Source organism: Hyperoodon ampullatus (assembly GCF_949752795.1).
Source record: "Hyperoodon ampullatus genome assembly, chromosome: 6".
NCBI classification, from domain to species: Eukaryota; Metazoa; Chordata; class Mammalia; order Artiodactyla; family Ziphiidae; genus Hyperoodon; species Hyperoodon ampullatus.
The window spans coordinates 17,627,832-17,644,807 of NC_136919.1; the positions used below are offsets into that span (position 1 = coordinate 17,627,832).

The 16,976-nt window shown below is 45.9% G+C and overlaps 2 protein-coding genes across 4 annotated transcripts in view; both read left to right on the forward strand.

Annotated features, from left to right (window-relative positions):
• Positions 1 to 16,976, forward strand: part of ASTN2 (astrotactin 2) — a gene marked incomplete at both ends in the record, with an annotated part of 919,723 nt that overhangs the window by 521,699 nt on the left and 381,048 nt on the right. The gene's annotated exons all lie outside the window — the stretch shown is intronic.
• Positions 4,342 to 4,725, forward strand: LOC307054637 (small ribosomal subunit protein eS12-like; the record flags this gene model as incomplete). Its single annotated transcript, XM_079706438.1, has 1 exon — positions 4,342 to 4,725. The coding sequence occupies exon 1, from the start codon at positions 4,360 to 4,362 to the stop codon at positions 4,723 to 4,725; it is 366 nt and encodes a 121-aa protein (XP_079562564.1). The 5' UTR covers positions 4,342 to 4,359.

The following is a 16,976-nucleotide window of genomic DNA, read 5'->3' on the forward strand; positions in this document are numbered from 1 at the left end:
GATGCTGAGCGTAGTTCCCAGGTAAGGAGCTTGGTGGTGCCTGTCTCACTGCTCAGGGTGCGAGCTGCTTCTAGAAGGCTCCCTGCAAAACAAACACTGAATGCTGTTTTTGCTTTTTGCCTTTTGCAAAAATGAAAATCCTCTTCGGATTTCTTTCGATTACTGAAAAGAGGTACGAATGTGGGTCTTTCGTAAAAGCGAACTGGCGTAAAGCGAACTTATGAAAAGCGGGGGACACCTGTATCCTTGTCAGTTGAGTGGGATAAAACACATTTATTGAGTGTCTTACTTTAATGTATAACTTTCTAATGCTTCGTCTCATTATGCCCGGATTTTCAGCTGTCCTCTTGAGCGTGGGGGTGAGCAGGTCTGCTTAGGAAGACAAGGCGAGCACCTGAGTGGGAGGCCTGCCCTTGCACACCTGCACTCACACAGAGCTCCCTTCCACGCAAGAGGAGGCAGGGGCCCCCGGGAGAGGAGAAAGACTGTGTGCTGGGGTTCGTGAGGGGCCGTCCAGCATTCAGGGCGCGGCGCTTGCCTGGTGGATTCGCGGAGGCTTCGTCTCCTTTTATATGCTGTGCACGTCTTGGTAAAGTGCTAAATGTTTTGTGCCGGCACAAACGCCCCTTTTGTGTCACTCCAGCTCCTGCTGGTGGCTCTTCGCAGCCCACAATAAGTTGTACATTTATTTCCGCTAGGACCTTTCAAAAAGGAACACGCGCTCTGCTGTACAAGAAAAATCTGTCTCTCCCACCTACCCACACCCCCTCCCCCAGAAGTGAAGCCCAAAGATTAGCTTCCTGGGTGGTCTTTTTAGTCTCCTGAAATAACCCGGACTCCGAGGAAGGAGGTGGTGTTAGGTGGCTTCCAAGATGGGGAAGGTTTCCGAAGGCTGGGCTTGCTCCCCATTCTTTGCAGAAAGAGGGCATAGAGGGGCCTTTAGAGTGCTGCGGGAGAGTTATCTTGGAGGACAGTGCTGGAGACATTTGACTTGGGCCTCGTAGTCTCACTGCAAGCACAGAGCTCTGACATTACCTCCAAATTGAGTTCTGGAGCATTTAGTCCCAGAAAAGCACTGAAGGACTGAAAGATGTTCATCACACGGCCTGGATCTCGAGTTTATTTTTATAATCCTGTTTGTTATGTGAATTTTTGAAGAGATGGAAGAGGCCCAGACCTTTCTGCTGTAGAGAACAGATATAGATCCTACTCTGCAGGCAGATTGATAACAGACACTCCTTAGCACTTAAACTATGCCAGACCCTGTTCTGAGTGCTTTACACATATTAATTGGTAAAATCTCTGCAATTCCAATGCCTGGGGTAGGTGATGCCATTATTCCCATTTTACAGATGAGAAAACTGAGGCCCAGAGAGCTTAAGTAAGTTGTTGGAGGTCCTACAGCTAGTAAGTGACATAGCCAAGATAGAGGAGCAGGCAGTCTGGCCCCCAGGATGAGGTCTCAACCACAGCATGGTCTGGCCTCTTGGAGATGAGCAGCCTCACCCCCTAACCAGTGTTTCAGTAGAGTTATGCTGTCCCACCTATCACCTCTTGGTTATATCCCAGACTCTCAGGGTCCTAAGAAGAAACCATCATACGGCCACGTAAGAGTACCTGCTCCTACAACACAGGAGCCTCATACAGCCTTAACCCTTGGTGCTCCTGTGTCCTAGAGAGACACAGATTTCCCCCAGTTATTCACATCATTGTTATGCCAGGCCCTGTGGTAGGCACTGGAGCTTCAGCAAAGGCACAAGAATCCCTGTGCCGGTCCTCACCTCGTGCAGACAAAGGAGAGGGATGGAAGGCACTCACCTTCTGGTGTGATGCTGGCCAGGATGGTAGAGGGATGGGTGCCCTGGGGCACGCAGCAGAAATCCCACCCATGGGAGGCTGATGGGGGCTTCTAGATGCAATTAATAATTAATTACTGAGACTCAAACAGTTAGCAGGCATTAGTGAAGCCAAAAGCAGAGGGAGGGAGGGTGGCGAACAGTGTCCCTGGCAGAGACCCGGAGGCAGGTGAGAGCCTGTGCCTTCTTGACTGCCAGCCATGCCCGTCCCCGGTGAGCCCATCCACAGGGGCACCTGCCTGGTCATGCAAGCAAAGAGGCTTTCGAGACTTATTTCCTCTGGGCTCCAGACCTCTGCATGGAAGGAAAAGAATATCAAACTAGTCTTGTGACTGTCACATACCACACCCTGATCTGAACTCTCTAACTGTGTCATCTCATTTAATCCTTCTCACAAGGAACCTGAGGCCCAGAGAGGGAATTTATCTCCTGTCCAGGAAGAGGAAGAGGTGGGCTTGGCATGGAGGTCGGGATATTCCCAAGCCTGGGCCTCTCACACCAGTGCCCTGACATCCGACCTGCCTTTGAGGAGTGATTTGAACGCTACCAGGAAATCCCTGACTGTAGAATTCCAGTTTAGTCCAGTTTAGTGGTCTGGCTGAGGCAACACCATTCCCCTGATCATTTATTTTGTTCATTAACCTATATACAACTGGGCAAGGTTCAGTGCGAGTGATTCAGCCATTCTATGCAAGTCAGCTGGAGGGGTTCACCTAGGGCGAGAGAAGCTCCACTTGCAAGATGGCATTCAGGTTGGTGCTCGCTGCCAGCTGGGAGCTCAGATGGGGCTGCAGGTTGAGGGACCCAGTAACTTTTCCACTGGGCCTTTCCACGGACTGCTTGGGCTCCCACACAGTATGGCGGTCGAGTTCCAAGAGAGCAAGGTGCATGGGATGGCATTTTACGACCTAACCCTGGAAGTCACAGAGCATCACTTCTACTGTACTTTATTGGTTGACGCAGTCATACACATCAAGCCAGTTTCAAGGAAAAGAGACAGAGACCCTAGCATTCAATGAAAAGAGTGCCAAGGTCACCTTGGAAGAAGTGCGTGTGGGATGGGAGATAGTGTTGTGGCTATCTTTGGAAAATACAATCTATCACAAATATTTACTGTTTACTAGGCACCACTCTAGATGCTAAGTATACTCCAGAAAATAAAACAAAGACCCCTGCCATCATGGACCTTATATTCAAGCAGAGAGGGGGGTGGGGAGACAGACAATAACATGACAAATAAATAAAGCATATAGTAAGTTAGAGGTGATAAGTGCTATTAAAAAAACAGCAGGATAAGGGGGTCTGGAGTGTGGGGTGAGAGTAGCAATTTTTTTTATATAGCAAATTCTTATTAGTTACCTATTTTATACATATTAGTGTATATATGTCAATCCCAATCTCCCAATTCATCCCACCACCATCACCCCCCCACCCCCCTTGGTGTCCATACATTTGTTCTCTACATCTGTGTCTCTATTTCTGCCTTGCAAACTGGTTCATCTGTACCATTTTTCTAAATTCCATTTATATGTGTTAATACATGAGATTTGTTTTTCTCTTTCTCATTTACATCACTCTGTATGACAGACTCTAGGTTCATCCACATCACTATAAATGACCCAATTTCGTTCCTTTTTATGGCTGAGTAATATTCCATTGTATATATGTACCACATGTTCTTTATCCATTCGTCTGTTGATGGACATTTAGGTTGCTTCCATGATGTGGCTATTGTAAATAGTGCTGCAGTGAACACTGGGGTGCATGTGTCTTTTTGAATTATAGTTTTCTCCGGGTATATGCCCAGTAGTGGGATTGCTGGGTCATATGGTAAGAGAGTAGCAATTTTAAATAACATAATCAGAGAGGTTTTCCCAGGAATATGTCATTTGAACAATAAAGTGAAATAAGATGAGAGAATGAGTGTGTATATATCTGGGGAAAGAACATTCCGAGAAGAAGGCACTACCAGTGCAAAGGCCCCGAGGCACGGAATGCCCGGGGTATTTGAAGAATGATGAGATCAGTGTTCCTGCGGTAGGAAGTGAGAAGACCAGTAAGAGGGGATGTCAAAGGAGCAGTAGGTGGCCAGGTCATGGAAGAACTTTAGCTTTTACTCTGAAAGAAATGGAAAGCTACTGGAGGATCCTGAAAGAAAGAGAAACATGATCTAACCAAATTTTCAAAAGGAACACTGTGGCTGCTTTGTTGAGAACAGACTGTAGGGGAGGGAGGTCGGAGGTGAGGAGGACAGGTAGAAGGCTACTGCAGTAATCCAGGTGAGAGGTGATGGTGGCCTGGGCCCGGGTGGTGGCAGTGGAGGTCGGGAAAAGGGTTTAGATTCAGGAAGCATTTTGAAGTTCATATCTCCTTAAAGAGAGAAAGGGCTCTTCCCCTGCCACCGCGGAGTTGTGCGGAGGCGGAGGCTGGGGTGCACTCAAGATCCGGCTCCACCCTGTAACCCACTGCCCTGGCCTAGGAAGGCATTGCTGCCGGAGGTGTAATGGACATTAATACTGCGCTGCAAGAGGTGCGGAAGACCTCCCTCATCCACGATGGCCTAGCACGTGCGATTCGTGAAGCTGCCAAAGCCTTAGACAAGCGCCAAGCCCATCTCTGTGTGCTTGCATCCAACTGCGATGAGCTTGTATATGTCAAGTTGGTGGAGGCCCTTTGTGCTGAGCACCAAATCAACCTGATTCAGACTGATGACCACAAGAAACTAGGGGAATGGGTAGGCCTCTATAAAAGTGACAGAGCGGGCAAACCCCATCAAGTGGTTGGTTGCAGTTGCGTGGTGGTTAAGGACTATGGCAAAGAGGCTCAGGCCAAGGGTGTCACTGAGGGGCACTTCCAATGCAAGAAATGATTTAAAAAACTGGGCTCTTGTTCCTCAAAAAAAAAAAAAAAGAGAAAGGTAGGTGTCAAGCATGATTCCGTAACTCCCCCTTATCTGTCCTGTGACATTGGCTAGTCTTTGCAGAGGGAAGAAGGTGGGCTTCTTGTCTTGGCTCACCCTGAGCCCTCTTTCTTGAGAAATGATTCTTATTCTTTTTTTTTTTTTTTTTTGTGGTACGCGGGCCTCTCACTGTTGTGGCCTCTCTCGTTGCGGAGCATAGGCTCCAGACGCACAGGCTCAGCGGCCATGGCCCACGGGCCCAGCTGCTTCGCGGCATGTGGGATCTTCCCGGACCGGGGCACGGACCCATGTCCCCTACATTGTCAGGTGGACACTCAACCACTGCGCCACCAGGGAAGCCCTCTTATTGTTTCAGATAATTTCATTGGACTCTCTTTTGTTCCCCACAACTTGTACTTTAAGCAGTTGGGTGCAGTGTCCTACCCACTTCCTGGGGAATGGTAGCCCTATACAATGCTCTGGGCCTGTGGTTTCTGTGGTGTATCAATGGGGAAAAGGCCGCCTTCATTTTTTTCCCCTTCTGAATATTTACAACGTGCACTTCCTCTGAAAAGCCCTGAAGTAAAGACCTTGTTTAACTTAGTTCAGCACATCATTTCTCAAATATATTTGACTCCAGGAACTTTTTCCATTAGCATACTTCCTCGGAACAATTTGGGAAAGGCTGATCTTATTTCAGTGACCTTCCTCCAAGGAGGAGATCATCAAAGCAGCCAGGTTTCAGTTATCTGCATGATTTGGAGCTGCCTGTCCCAAACCAATTTGCCAGGCTGCTCTGGCCTTTCTGGCCTCCTGCCTGCCGTCTCCTCACCTTTGAGGTCCTGCAGAGGCTGCCCTTTGCTGGGACAATGCTGCCCCATCCACATCGCTGTCTGCACTGAGATGTCCTGTGCAGGAAGGCTTAAGAGTCAGCACACCAGGGTTGTCCCTGACTCCCCCATGTGTTCTTACAGTCATGTATGGGCACTTATTCTATGATGCTGAGCTGTTGGAAGATGCAGAGATGAATCCAAGCTGGGTCTTGCTCTCAAGGTGATTCAGGTACATCAATAGCAGTCATGTAAGGGGAGCTAAAGTAAGAATTGCTGTCGGAATAATGCAGCTTTAAGCACAAACACACACACACACAATATCAGTAACCAGAAGACGGTTTGGGATTCAGAACTTGCAAATTATAGCCACTACATTTGACCTTGGACACATTTTTTCACACTTCTATCATGGTTTTCAAGAAATCCACACAAAAAACCTTCATTTGGGGCTTCCCTGGTGGCACAGTGGTTGAGAGTCCGCCTGCCGATGCAGGGGACACGGATTCGTGCCCCGGTCCGGGAGGATCCCACATGCCGCGGAGCGGCTGGGCCCGTGAGCCATGGCTGCTGAGCCTGCGCGTCCAGAGCCTGTGCCCCACAACGGGAGAGGCCACAACAGTGAGAGGCCCGCGTACCGCAAAAAAAAAAAAAAAAAATCTTCATTTGATGTAGTAAATTGTTTTACTGACTGGCAAGCCAGGAGCTAACCTAAGGCAAAGAAACCCTAAAGAATAGAACCAGACTGCTGGTTCCCTCACAGTGTGTAATAAATGTATCGTTCCCTCCCACTTGCTTCCTGTGGAGCCTCAGAACCTAAAGGAGGTGTGGGTGGAGGGGAGAAGAGGAAGGAGAGACGGGGTAGAGGGAGGAGGGAGCAGGCAAGGAACACTTAGGCTGGTGGTGAGAGCCTTTTCCTACTGGAGACTCACCCTTGGGACTTTGTGATGGAAACTATTCTGGAAACTGCTGGAGGCTCCTACCCTCCCCAGCTGGGGGTAGCCTTGAGGGAGTTGCACTGGTGGCCAGATGTCCCATCCTCTTCCTCAGTCATCTTGTAGGATTAGCTAGTATGAGTGGTGAGTCTCCTGCCTTAAAGAATGGATCATTTCACAGGGCTCTATTTTTTTTCTCTGATTGTGTTTAAACTTTCTGTTTCTGAGGATTAAGCCCAGGGAATACAGCCCAGGAAAATCTCTGAAAATGAGTTCTCTCTCTATAAATCAATAACAAGAAAACCGTAGACCCTCAGAAGCCAAGAACATGATAAGGGAGAGAGGTGTCAAAAAGCAGAGCCCCTAGAACATGGTGACCCCCACCCCTCCCTGTTAACATCCTTCCACACTCACTGAGCCTTGGTTTCTTCATCCATAAAATGGGGATATGAATGCTTAGTTCTCAGGGTTGCCATGAGGATTAGATGAAAACCCAGCATGGTCCCTGGTAATTAATGTTGCTCTGTAAATGGTAGCTGTCATCAGCATCACGGTCATTGTTGTGGAGGGAGGAGGTATCCATGAAGACTACATGGAGAAAATGACATCAAGAAAAATAGGATGTAGGCATGTGAACATTGTGGGAAAAGATGGAATTCCAGGCGGAGGACTAGCCTAGTAGAAGCACAAGGTCCTGAAAGCGTAAGGCACTCTTACAGAAGATGCTCCCCTGTGCTGACAGCTTCGCCTGTGTGGACTTAACCCCAGCAGTTCTAACTCAAGGTCATTGAATGACACTTCGACTTTGATCCCACTGCTGGTGTTGTCCTTATGAAGTGGCCCCTCTTTAATACTCATTGATACCCACAAAGCAAGGCAAAGGACGTGTTCCAGTTCAGCTGAAACCTTGCTCAGTTAAAACCCTGACACTATGACAATTAGAAAGACTTTTAAAAACTAATTAATTCTGAATCCATTAAATCAGTTTCCTGACTCCATGGAGACTAGGAAGGAACTTCACCTTTTAATTCATTAAAGGAGTGATTTTTTTTTTAAGTGTAAGAAACAGCAAGAAAATGCATGTCCTATTTTCCAGGGCACAGGGAACAAATAATATGTGAATGCAAATTATGCCCCAGACAGGAGACACTATTGACTACTTTTTGGCGCTCAGCTTTGCAAAGTCCATTTTGCATCTGGGGAGTCAGAGACTCTCAGCAGAGAAGTTATCTGCTAGGATTACTAGGTCTGATTCCATTTTCCAAACTTTTTCCACATTATCATGTTGTCTTCTGTGATAACGAGACTGTGTACTAGACATTTCTCATTTTTAGAGTTGACTTAAAAATATGTGATTCGATTCTGCTTTTGTCAATTAGAACAATATCACTAAAGCTAAAACCACCCTGACTGTCCCCCCCCACATTCACCATTGCTAGTCCCATCCTTTCTTTATTTCTGAGTTTCTCTCCTCAAAATTAGCCCCTCGTGTAAATGTGGTTTTAATCTTTCCAACATAACTTTAAATGAGTTTGTGGTCGCTTTTCAGTCCTTTAAAAATACTTTTCCATATATGTCACCTACCCAAAGGAAAGCTCTAATGTGTGCATGTTTTCTTAAATGGTGTCATACTATATATAACATTCTGCATCTTGCTTTTCCCCTCAGAAATATTTTTTGAGCTCTACCCATGTTGACACATATAGAGTCAGTCCATTCCTTTTAACTGCAGGAGAACATTCCAGCACATGAATATACCATTTGTATTCCACAGTGCCCTGATTGAAGGTTATTTAGGTTGTTTCCAGTGCTTTGCTGTTACAAACAGTGCCTCGGTGATCACCTTGTACACATATATCTATATGTGTATGTTTGCGCCCTTGAAAAGCTCACACTTAAAAGCTAACAAGTGGAATGCTCGTTATAGATCATTTTTATCTGTGTGAGAAGCAGTTTCCTGAAGGGCCTCTGATCCTGGGATCTGGGTTGACCATCTGGTTTACAGAGTTACCAACACTCAGTCCTGGAGGGAATGCAAAGATTCAAACCTCTCCTTTTGAAGTTAGATTCCGATGCCCAGAGAGACGAAGGGACTTGACCGTGGTCACAGTACCCAGAGCTCCTTCTTGCATGCCCTCAGCAAGCTTTACTGTTTACCTATGTCCTTCCCATCTCCTCTTGGCTCTTGGCAGCAGTCACCTGCATCTTCAGGTATGCGCTACACCTGACTCTCTCTGCCTTCGGGCTTTAGAAGAAACTTGGGAGGGGGGCAGTGGTAGGAGTAATACCCTCAAAAAATTGCACAACCCTCAACAAACGACAGACAGGAAGCTGGTGGAAAAATACCCCAGGTTCCTTGCCCCTTTGGTGGAAAGATTCTAGGTGCATCCTATCCAGCCTCTGAGAGACTCTGGCAAGACTGCCCCCGTTTCGCACATGGTGACCCACTTATTAACACACTCTTGTTGGCTTTCCTCCCTCCCTTATCTCTCTCACTTCCCAGCCCCTCACCTGCGTCCTGGGATCACCTCCCAAATCAACTACCTGTACCCAAATCCTTGTCTCAAGGTCTGCTCTTCACGGAACTCAAAGACTGCATCTGTATGCCAGGGTCTGTGCCAGGCAGAAGGGGATACAAGAAATGAATAATATATGATTCGCTGCTCTTAACGGGTCACAAGCCAGTGACCCAGGTCTTCTGACTCTCAGTGCAGTGCTCTTGGTGCTGCATCTATCTGTGCATTTTAATTCAATGAGATTCTTTAAAAAAAAAAAAGGCAATCAGTCTGCCCAGCAATCAGTCTGACTAAATGAAGTTTTATTGTAATAAGTTAATTCCACTGCTTTTTTTTTTAATAGTAAAGACCTGACTAAAATATTAATCCTTAAACACAGACCTTCACTGGATACCAAGCAGTTGCCCCGACACGCTGTCGCCATCTCCATTTTTCTGATATATATGTTTCTCCTCCCTCTGTTCTTAGTAAATGTTGATGTTCAGTTCACCCTGATCAGTGTTTAGCTCTTCTGGTCAATTTATCTTATGTATTGACCTGAGCAGAAAACCAATGTAGTCTTCATTTGCCGTCCTGTTTAATTCGGGAGACTTGGATTCTGTGGAAACTGTGCCCACACTACTAGAACCTTGATAGGGTACCACCTACTCCAGAGAGCCTTCCAGGGTCCAGCCTTAATTGACGTCCTCTCCTACCCCCTCCCTGCTTCCACTCCCACCCCTTTAAAAACAGAAACAGTCAAGACCAGATTTGCGCGCTTCGTAAGTACAAATGGATGTAAAGTTTGCTTTCAGAACGGGCTGGGTCTCCGAGATCTCTGCCCAAAGGCTCCCTTCTCGCAGGGCCGCTTTCATAAATGCACAGGGAGGCAAAATGCCTTTGCCATAAATAAATAACGTGACCAAGAACACTTCTGAAAAGCTGGTTACTTTCACATTCTAACAACTGCTGGGGAGCCTCAGGTCCAAAACTGCTGCAGGAGCTTTCCTTTCAAACAGACCTCGAATCCTAACCCCAGCTCCTCCCTGATTAACTGAGATTTGGGGCAGATTACCTGCCCCCCTCTGAACTTCTGTTTGCTCACCTGTAAAAGGAGACATGGAGGAGATTGTTGTCAAAATAACAGAAAATACCCCTGACACTCACAGTGGGGCACTGGGTTCCTACTGTTATGTGCTTGCTGCCATTGGGCTTTTTTTTTTTCCTTTTTTAATTGAAATGGAGTCATTGTATTTTTAAAAAGAACTTATATTTCTTTTGGTCACCTTCAAATATCAGTGATCATTCAACACATGTTCCTACTTAGCATTTTCTTTTGAAAACCAAGAGTAAAGCTCAATTTAGCCCCAAGTCCTGGGCAGAAAGCGGCCCCACGTGTTTTCTTTCTAGAAACTGGAAGGTAAATGTCTGTCTTGGCATTGGGATCCCCCTTTAGCCTGTGTCTGAGCAGAGCCTGCATGGAAGAGGCTTTTGGTCAGTATCTGACTGAAGTAAGGAAGTAGGGATGGCCGGTTGTTGCTGCCCTGGAGTGAAAAGTATGAATTTCTGGAAAACAATGGACAGTTGCAATATTTGGGACACATTATACTTTAAAAAAAAAAGGCTGTTTATTTGAAATTCAAATTTACCTGATGTCCTGAATTTTTATTTGCTAAATCTGGCACCCCTAATATGAGGTGGTCATCCAATGACATGAGCTGGTGACATTTGAGCCAAGAGGCTGTCTGGGGAAAGAGCATTTGTGCTTGGATCAAAGATGGCACAATAACAATTGTAGCTGTCTCTAGGCAGCGGGATTAACGGATTTGTTTTTCTTTTTACTTTTCAGTGTTTTCTAAACACCTTAAAACAGCAATGTATGACTTTTCTAATTAAAAAAAAATTGATTGAAAGTCAGTGAGCTGGATAGGGTATAGCCTGGCCTGACCAGGATTGACATTTAGCTTTATCCATCTTCTCTCCTTTGCCTCCTGCAGACCAGGCCCCCAGTCACCCCGCCCAGTTTAACCAGCCCCCTCCCCTTTGCCTCTTTAACAAACCATCTACCCTCAGACCACCTAACCCACCGTAAATGTCTGTATATGAGGGCAGCACCTACTCCACAAATTCACCTGACAGAGGAGGCTGTCACCTTGGGTATGGCTTTCTCACACATGAAGGGTATTTTTGCAACTAATTTCTTTTCAACAACAACTGCTTGGGGGATGATACATTAGACTAGATCAGGAATTATAGGTGAAGAGTTGGAATAAAGTAGTTTTGTTCAAAAAGGGTAGGGAAGAGCAGTAATTCTAAATGTATTATTATGTGTAATAGGAGATTTTAAACAGGTAGGGGTGTTACTAAAGTAATACATGAAATACTCTAAGTAGATATATGACTGGGTCATTTACATTTCTAAGTCAAGTTTATATTTTCAGGCAAATCAAATAATACTTAAAATCTTCTCAGGAAGGTGGTGGTGGATTTCCTTATATTCAGTGATACGTGGGGAAGGGCTTGCTAGACACTGAATACCGCAGACTTTTCTATCTTAGCTGTTACAATAAATAACAGCTAAGGGACTTCCAGTGGTTAAGACTAGGCGCTTCCACTACAGGAGGCACGGCTTTGATCACTGGTCTGGGAACTAAGATCCCACAGGCCACATGGTGCAAAAAAAAGTTAACAGCTAACATGTCTTGAATACTTACATTGTGACCAGTTCTAAATGCTTTGTCTGTGTTAACGCATTTTATGCTTAGAGCAACCGCATGTCCAGGGTGGTATTGTTACTTCTGTTTCACAGTTAAGATCTTAGGCAGTCTGGTTCCAGAGCCTGCACTTTAAAAATATATGTATATATATGTACATGTATATATATATAATGTGTATATATACATATATTTATTTATTTATGGAAAATATCAAACATATACAAAAGTAGCTGGAGTAACCTCACCTCATAGCTCAGAGCCCAGCTGTCAATCAAGTGGTACCATATTGCTCATCCCAGCCGGCATTCAAATTCTAGATCCTCCACTTTCTTGCTGTGGAGCACTGTGCCTGTCCCCAGGCCTCACTGTGCCTCAGTTTCCTCATCTATAAAAGGGAGGGTAAGGAACACAGGTGCTGTTTCATGGGTTTGGGGTAAGATAGTACATTTTGCCCTTCTCCCTGTTTGACACATAGGAGACATAGCATTATGGGATTAATATTCATTTCCCGACTCTAACAGAAGCTGCCAAAAGACCAGGCTGACTGAATACCACTGACCACTGAACAGTAGGTATTCAGTAAATGTCTGTCAGGGAAAGTGAAATGTCTTGTCTCAGCCCCAAAGCTCCACCGCATATGGCTCCTTGTCTTTAAGCAGAGAAATTTTCCTTCCCAAGTTAATAGTTAGAACTACTCAGAACCTTTTCAAAAATAAACAGTCTTTAAGAGAAATTGTATACTAATGCAAATATCAAGGTACCTCTGGCTACTGTTAGCAAAAGAAACTGAACAGTGAATACAAATACATTAGATGCAGCAACACCAGCCGTGTGGATTCTAGGAACTTTGCTTTGATGACTGGAGCCTGCAGAATTGTTTCTAGAGAGACCGGAATTGCTTTGTGTATGTGAAGGCTAGCAGAGAGCTGAGTTCTTCCTAGGCTAACCTCAAGGCCACTGGCACCAAATGGAATTTTAGGCCAGGCAGAGAGGTAAAATCACTAATAAGATTAATGAGAAATTGTCTTTCTTTGAGCAGCTGCCTCAGGCAGAACTGGGTTGATCTCATACCTCTGCCACTACCAGCCGGGAAAAGGTCACTTCGCTTCTTGGAGACACGATTTGCTTGCCTGTAAAATGGAGATAGCAGTCATGGGGCTGACTCATTATGAGACTTAATGAGATAATATTACAAGTGTGTCTTCCCTCTTTAAACATGCTCTTGTCTTCTTTAGCAACAGCTCCATTCACAATGTATCCACATTTTTCACGCAAGAAAACTGAAGCTCAGAGAGGTTAAGTACCCTACTCAGAGTCACACAGCTTTTACAGGGGACTTAATTTCAAGGTCTGCATGCCAACCAATGATCTTGTAACTAAATGCTTGGGTATCATTTATTTAAAGGTGGGGGGCGGGGTGGGAGGGGAAGCAATAAATGAAATCTTCTTCAGTTCTCTGCACAGAATAGAGATGCCTGAGCCCGAGGAATTGGGCCCTCTTGATTATATAATAAGAAATGGGAAGATTTCCTTTAACTACCATGTTGAGCTATTGCTAGCAATTTGAAATGTTTATGTGCGTCCCAGGCACCCAATCATCTGGGTGGCAGGTGCAGTTAGAAACATGGCATAAGAAGGGAGTTTATTTATAAAGGGCCTGATGAATCCCTAAAATGAACTTGTCAGTCAGCCCAAGAAATGTAACTGTGAAGGAACAGGAAATTAATGATTGTCCCCCTTGGCATAGACAGGCACTCTGCTATCAGGGCTATGATTTGCTGGCTGTCAGCACATTTCTCTCTCCCCCAGCCTAGTTGCTAGTTATTTCTGTCAATAGAAACTCAGTTCAGTACCTCAGAAATGTTGATCAATAATCTCAGCACTTGCTAGTTGAAATGAGCTTTAGCATTGCCTGGAAAAGAAGGAAAGAAGTGTATTCCGTTCTCTCCCTCCTCTCCCTTCCTCCCTCTCTTCCTCTCTCCCTTTCTCTCTTCTGTAGATGTTTTTTACACCAGCCGCATCAGAGCCTGTGTTAATCTCTGAGGTTCTACAAGTATTGGGTAGGCCAAAATGTTCGCTTGGGTTTTTCTGTAAGATGTTATGGAAAAACCCAAATGGACTTTTTGGCCAACCCAATAGACGAGAAGAATGAACACTGTGAGTAAACATCATACTCATGTGCCCCTCAAGGTTCCTCAGGAGGGATGCATCTGGGATCCAGGAGGGTAGACAGGCAGGGGACAGCAGTTCAGCCCAAGTGGCACGGTGGAGAGAGAGCTCTTGGATTCCAGGGGGCGAAGAGTAAGCTGGGCTCCGGGGACTGTGAATAGGAGTCCACCAGACAGTCAAATGAGAGGACGGTTATATCCGCATATTCAGAGATACGGTGGTGAGAAATGGCACGCCGCTGCTCCCTCGGGCTTAATTCTGCCTCCTCTTGTTTTTTTTTTTTCTTTTGCTGCTCCCTTGTCCTCAAGAATGAGCCTCTGGTGAATTGTAACACTGTCACTTTGGGAGCAAGAGACATAAAAATACGAATGCTGTGCTATTCATAGTATAATATAATGCAATGTAATGCAATGTAATATATATTAGTTCATATCAAGTGATGGTAATTTATGAAGTATCTACACTGTGCCAATAGAACCATCAGAAGGTCCCCAAGGGCAAGAAGTAGTGGCTGTCTCCATCTACACTGCTGTATCTAGCAGCCTACACATAATAGGCATGCAGTGAATACGTTGCTTTTAGAATGAGTGTCACATCATTTGCCTGTGCTACCTCTGATCTCATGATACACCAAGATGAATAAGATGAATAGTATACACTACACACAGAGTAGTCAGAGTTATGCTTTTAAACTGTAAATCGGCTCATCATGCTCCTTGTACAAAATCCTCCAGCACCTTTGCTTCGTACCCATAGTTCAACCCAAAACCCCTGCTGTCACCTCCAAGATCCACTGGCCCCTGCTGCTTCTTTCAGGGCCAACCCCACCCCTGCCTCTGGGCCTTTGCACCTGCTGTTTCCTCCCATTGTGACATGCTTTCCCCAGCCCTGTTCTCTCCAGCACTTCCTCCCTGCTTCTGTTCCAAGGTCATCTCCTCAAGCCTTGGAGGTCCTTGGTCTCCCCACACCAGGAATCTCGATCTCGGCCTTTGCCTTCTTTTCTGTTCTTCGCTCAGCACTCTGACTTTATTTTATTTTATTATTTTATTTTTTTATTTTTTGCTGTACACGGGCCTCTCACTGTTGTGGCCTCTCCCGTTGTGGAGCACAGGCTCCGGACGCGCAGGCTCAGCGGCCATGGCTCACGGGCCCAGCCGCTCCGCGGCATGTGGGATCTTCCCAGACCGGGGCACGAACCCGCGTCCCCTGCATCGGCAGGCGGACTCTCAACCACTGCGCCACCAGGGAAGCCCCAGCACTCTGACTTTATACTATGAATTTATGTGTTTGTTTATGCCAGTCTCCCCTGAAACATGGCTGGCTCTCGATAATCCCTTATTGAATTTGTCATGTAAATTTCTTTTTACATATTTCCGAATTTAATCTACTCAGCAACCCTATGAAATAGGCATTGCTGTCCCCACGTTCAGAGAAGGAATTTAGAACGTAATTAACAATAACACTAACAGCAGTAATTCCTTGAGCACTTGCTCTGTACCAGATGCCGTGCTAGTCACTCTGCATTCATTACCCCACGGATTATCTCCGTGACCCCACAAGACTTCCCTGAGCTCTTAGTAAACCAGCACACCACCCCTCAGCCCACCGCCAACACTCCCTCGCCTCGTTTTGTCACTGTCACTGTCCAACACTTCAGCCATTTAACTCTTTAATCCTTTTTAATTTGTTTGAAGTTTCTCTTCCCAGTAGAATATAAATACCCTGAGGGAAGGGTCTCTTTTTTTATACACCACAGTCTTTACTATATGTAGAATGATGCCCAACATTTGATATTTCTAAAAGAGCAAAGTCTTTCCTCCACCAAAAAAGAAAACACGATTTGCAGAAGAAGTCAGTTCCTCCACGTGCTTGTACACCGGCTGCACTTGAGTGCTTCACGGACCCTGGGACTCGCCCGTAAGCATGGTGTCTCCACCTCCTTCCTCCCCCGCACTCTGTCTTTTCTATCCACCCAGCCCAGCAGGCCAAATAGTGGCCTTGTCTAGAACAAGACAGGCAACGTGGGCCTGTGGGCGGTAATTGCATCTTCCCCTGTGCTGTACGTCTCTCTGTCAGCGAGTCTGTGGCTCTTTGCTGCCTGATGTAGGTCCACCCAGATCCTTAAGAAGTAGAGACAAAAGGATAAACCCAGAAGGGAGGAGCCCACGGCTCCCCCGTACTCCCTGAGCAGTACCACCGAGAGCCTCCCCATCCTTTTGACATAAAGAACCAATTTTCCTGCATATGTCTAAATTGGTAGTACATGCTAGTTAGTAGACATTCAATAGATATTTACTGAATGAATGAATGAATTGGTAGTACATGCTAGTTAGACATTCAATAGATATTTGCTGAATGAATGAATGTATTGGTAGTACGTGCTAGTTAGTAGACATTCAATAGATATTTGCTGAATGAATGAATGAACATGCTGCCAAATGAATGAGCAAATGGTCCTGAGGCTCGGGAAAAGCAAAGTGCCTGTCCAGGATCTTTCACCTGAGCAGCAGAGCAGAGGACTTGAACCTACTCTCCTGGGTTCCAGGCTCAGTGGCTTCCTCTGTACTTCACGGCCTCCTAGGTCCCCAAGCTCAGGCCCCGGATCCATAAGAAACAGGGCCTCTAGATAAAGCCTGCCTGACTGGGTGTGAGACTGAATTTAGAAGCAACTCTATTACCATTGGTCTCAAGGTGCATTCTCTGCTTTTCCTCCTTCCCTCCTCCTCCATGCTCTTCCAGATGGCGGCAGGGCTGTGACTGAGGCCTCCCTTCCCCTGTCTTCTGCCCTCTGCTGGTCTCTCTCCTATGGCACAAGACAGACATCCCTCCTGGTCACGACTGCCTGAAACTCAGTGTCCTCTCTCAATACCCTTCTCCAAAACCCCCGAATCTTCATCTGGATCTTCTGTTGCCAAAACTCAGGACACACTGAACCAGACTTAGAAGCTCTGAACTGAAGTGTTCCTTAATTATTTGTAGACACATCTCTATTTATGTCATTCCCCTGTTCAGAAACTTAGAATGGCCGGCCATTGCTTATGACAACAGTCAGCTAACCCAAGTAGACCTGCCACA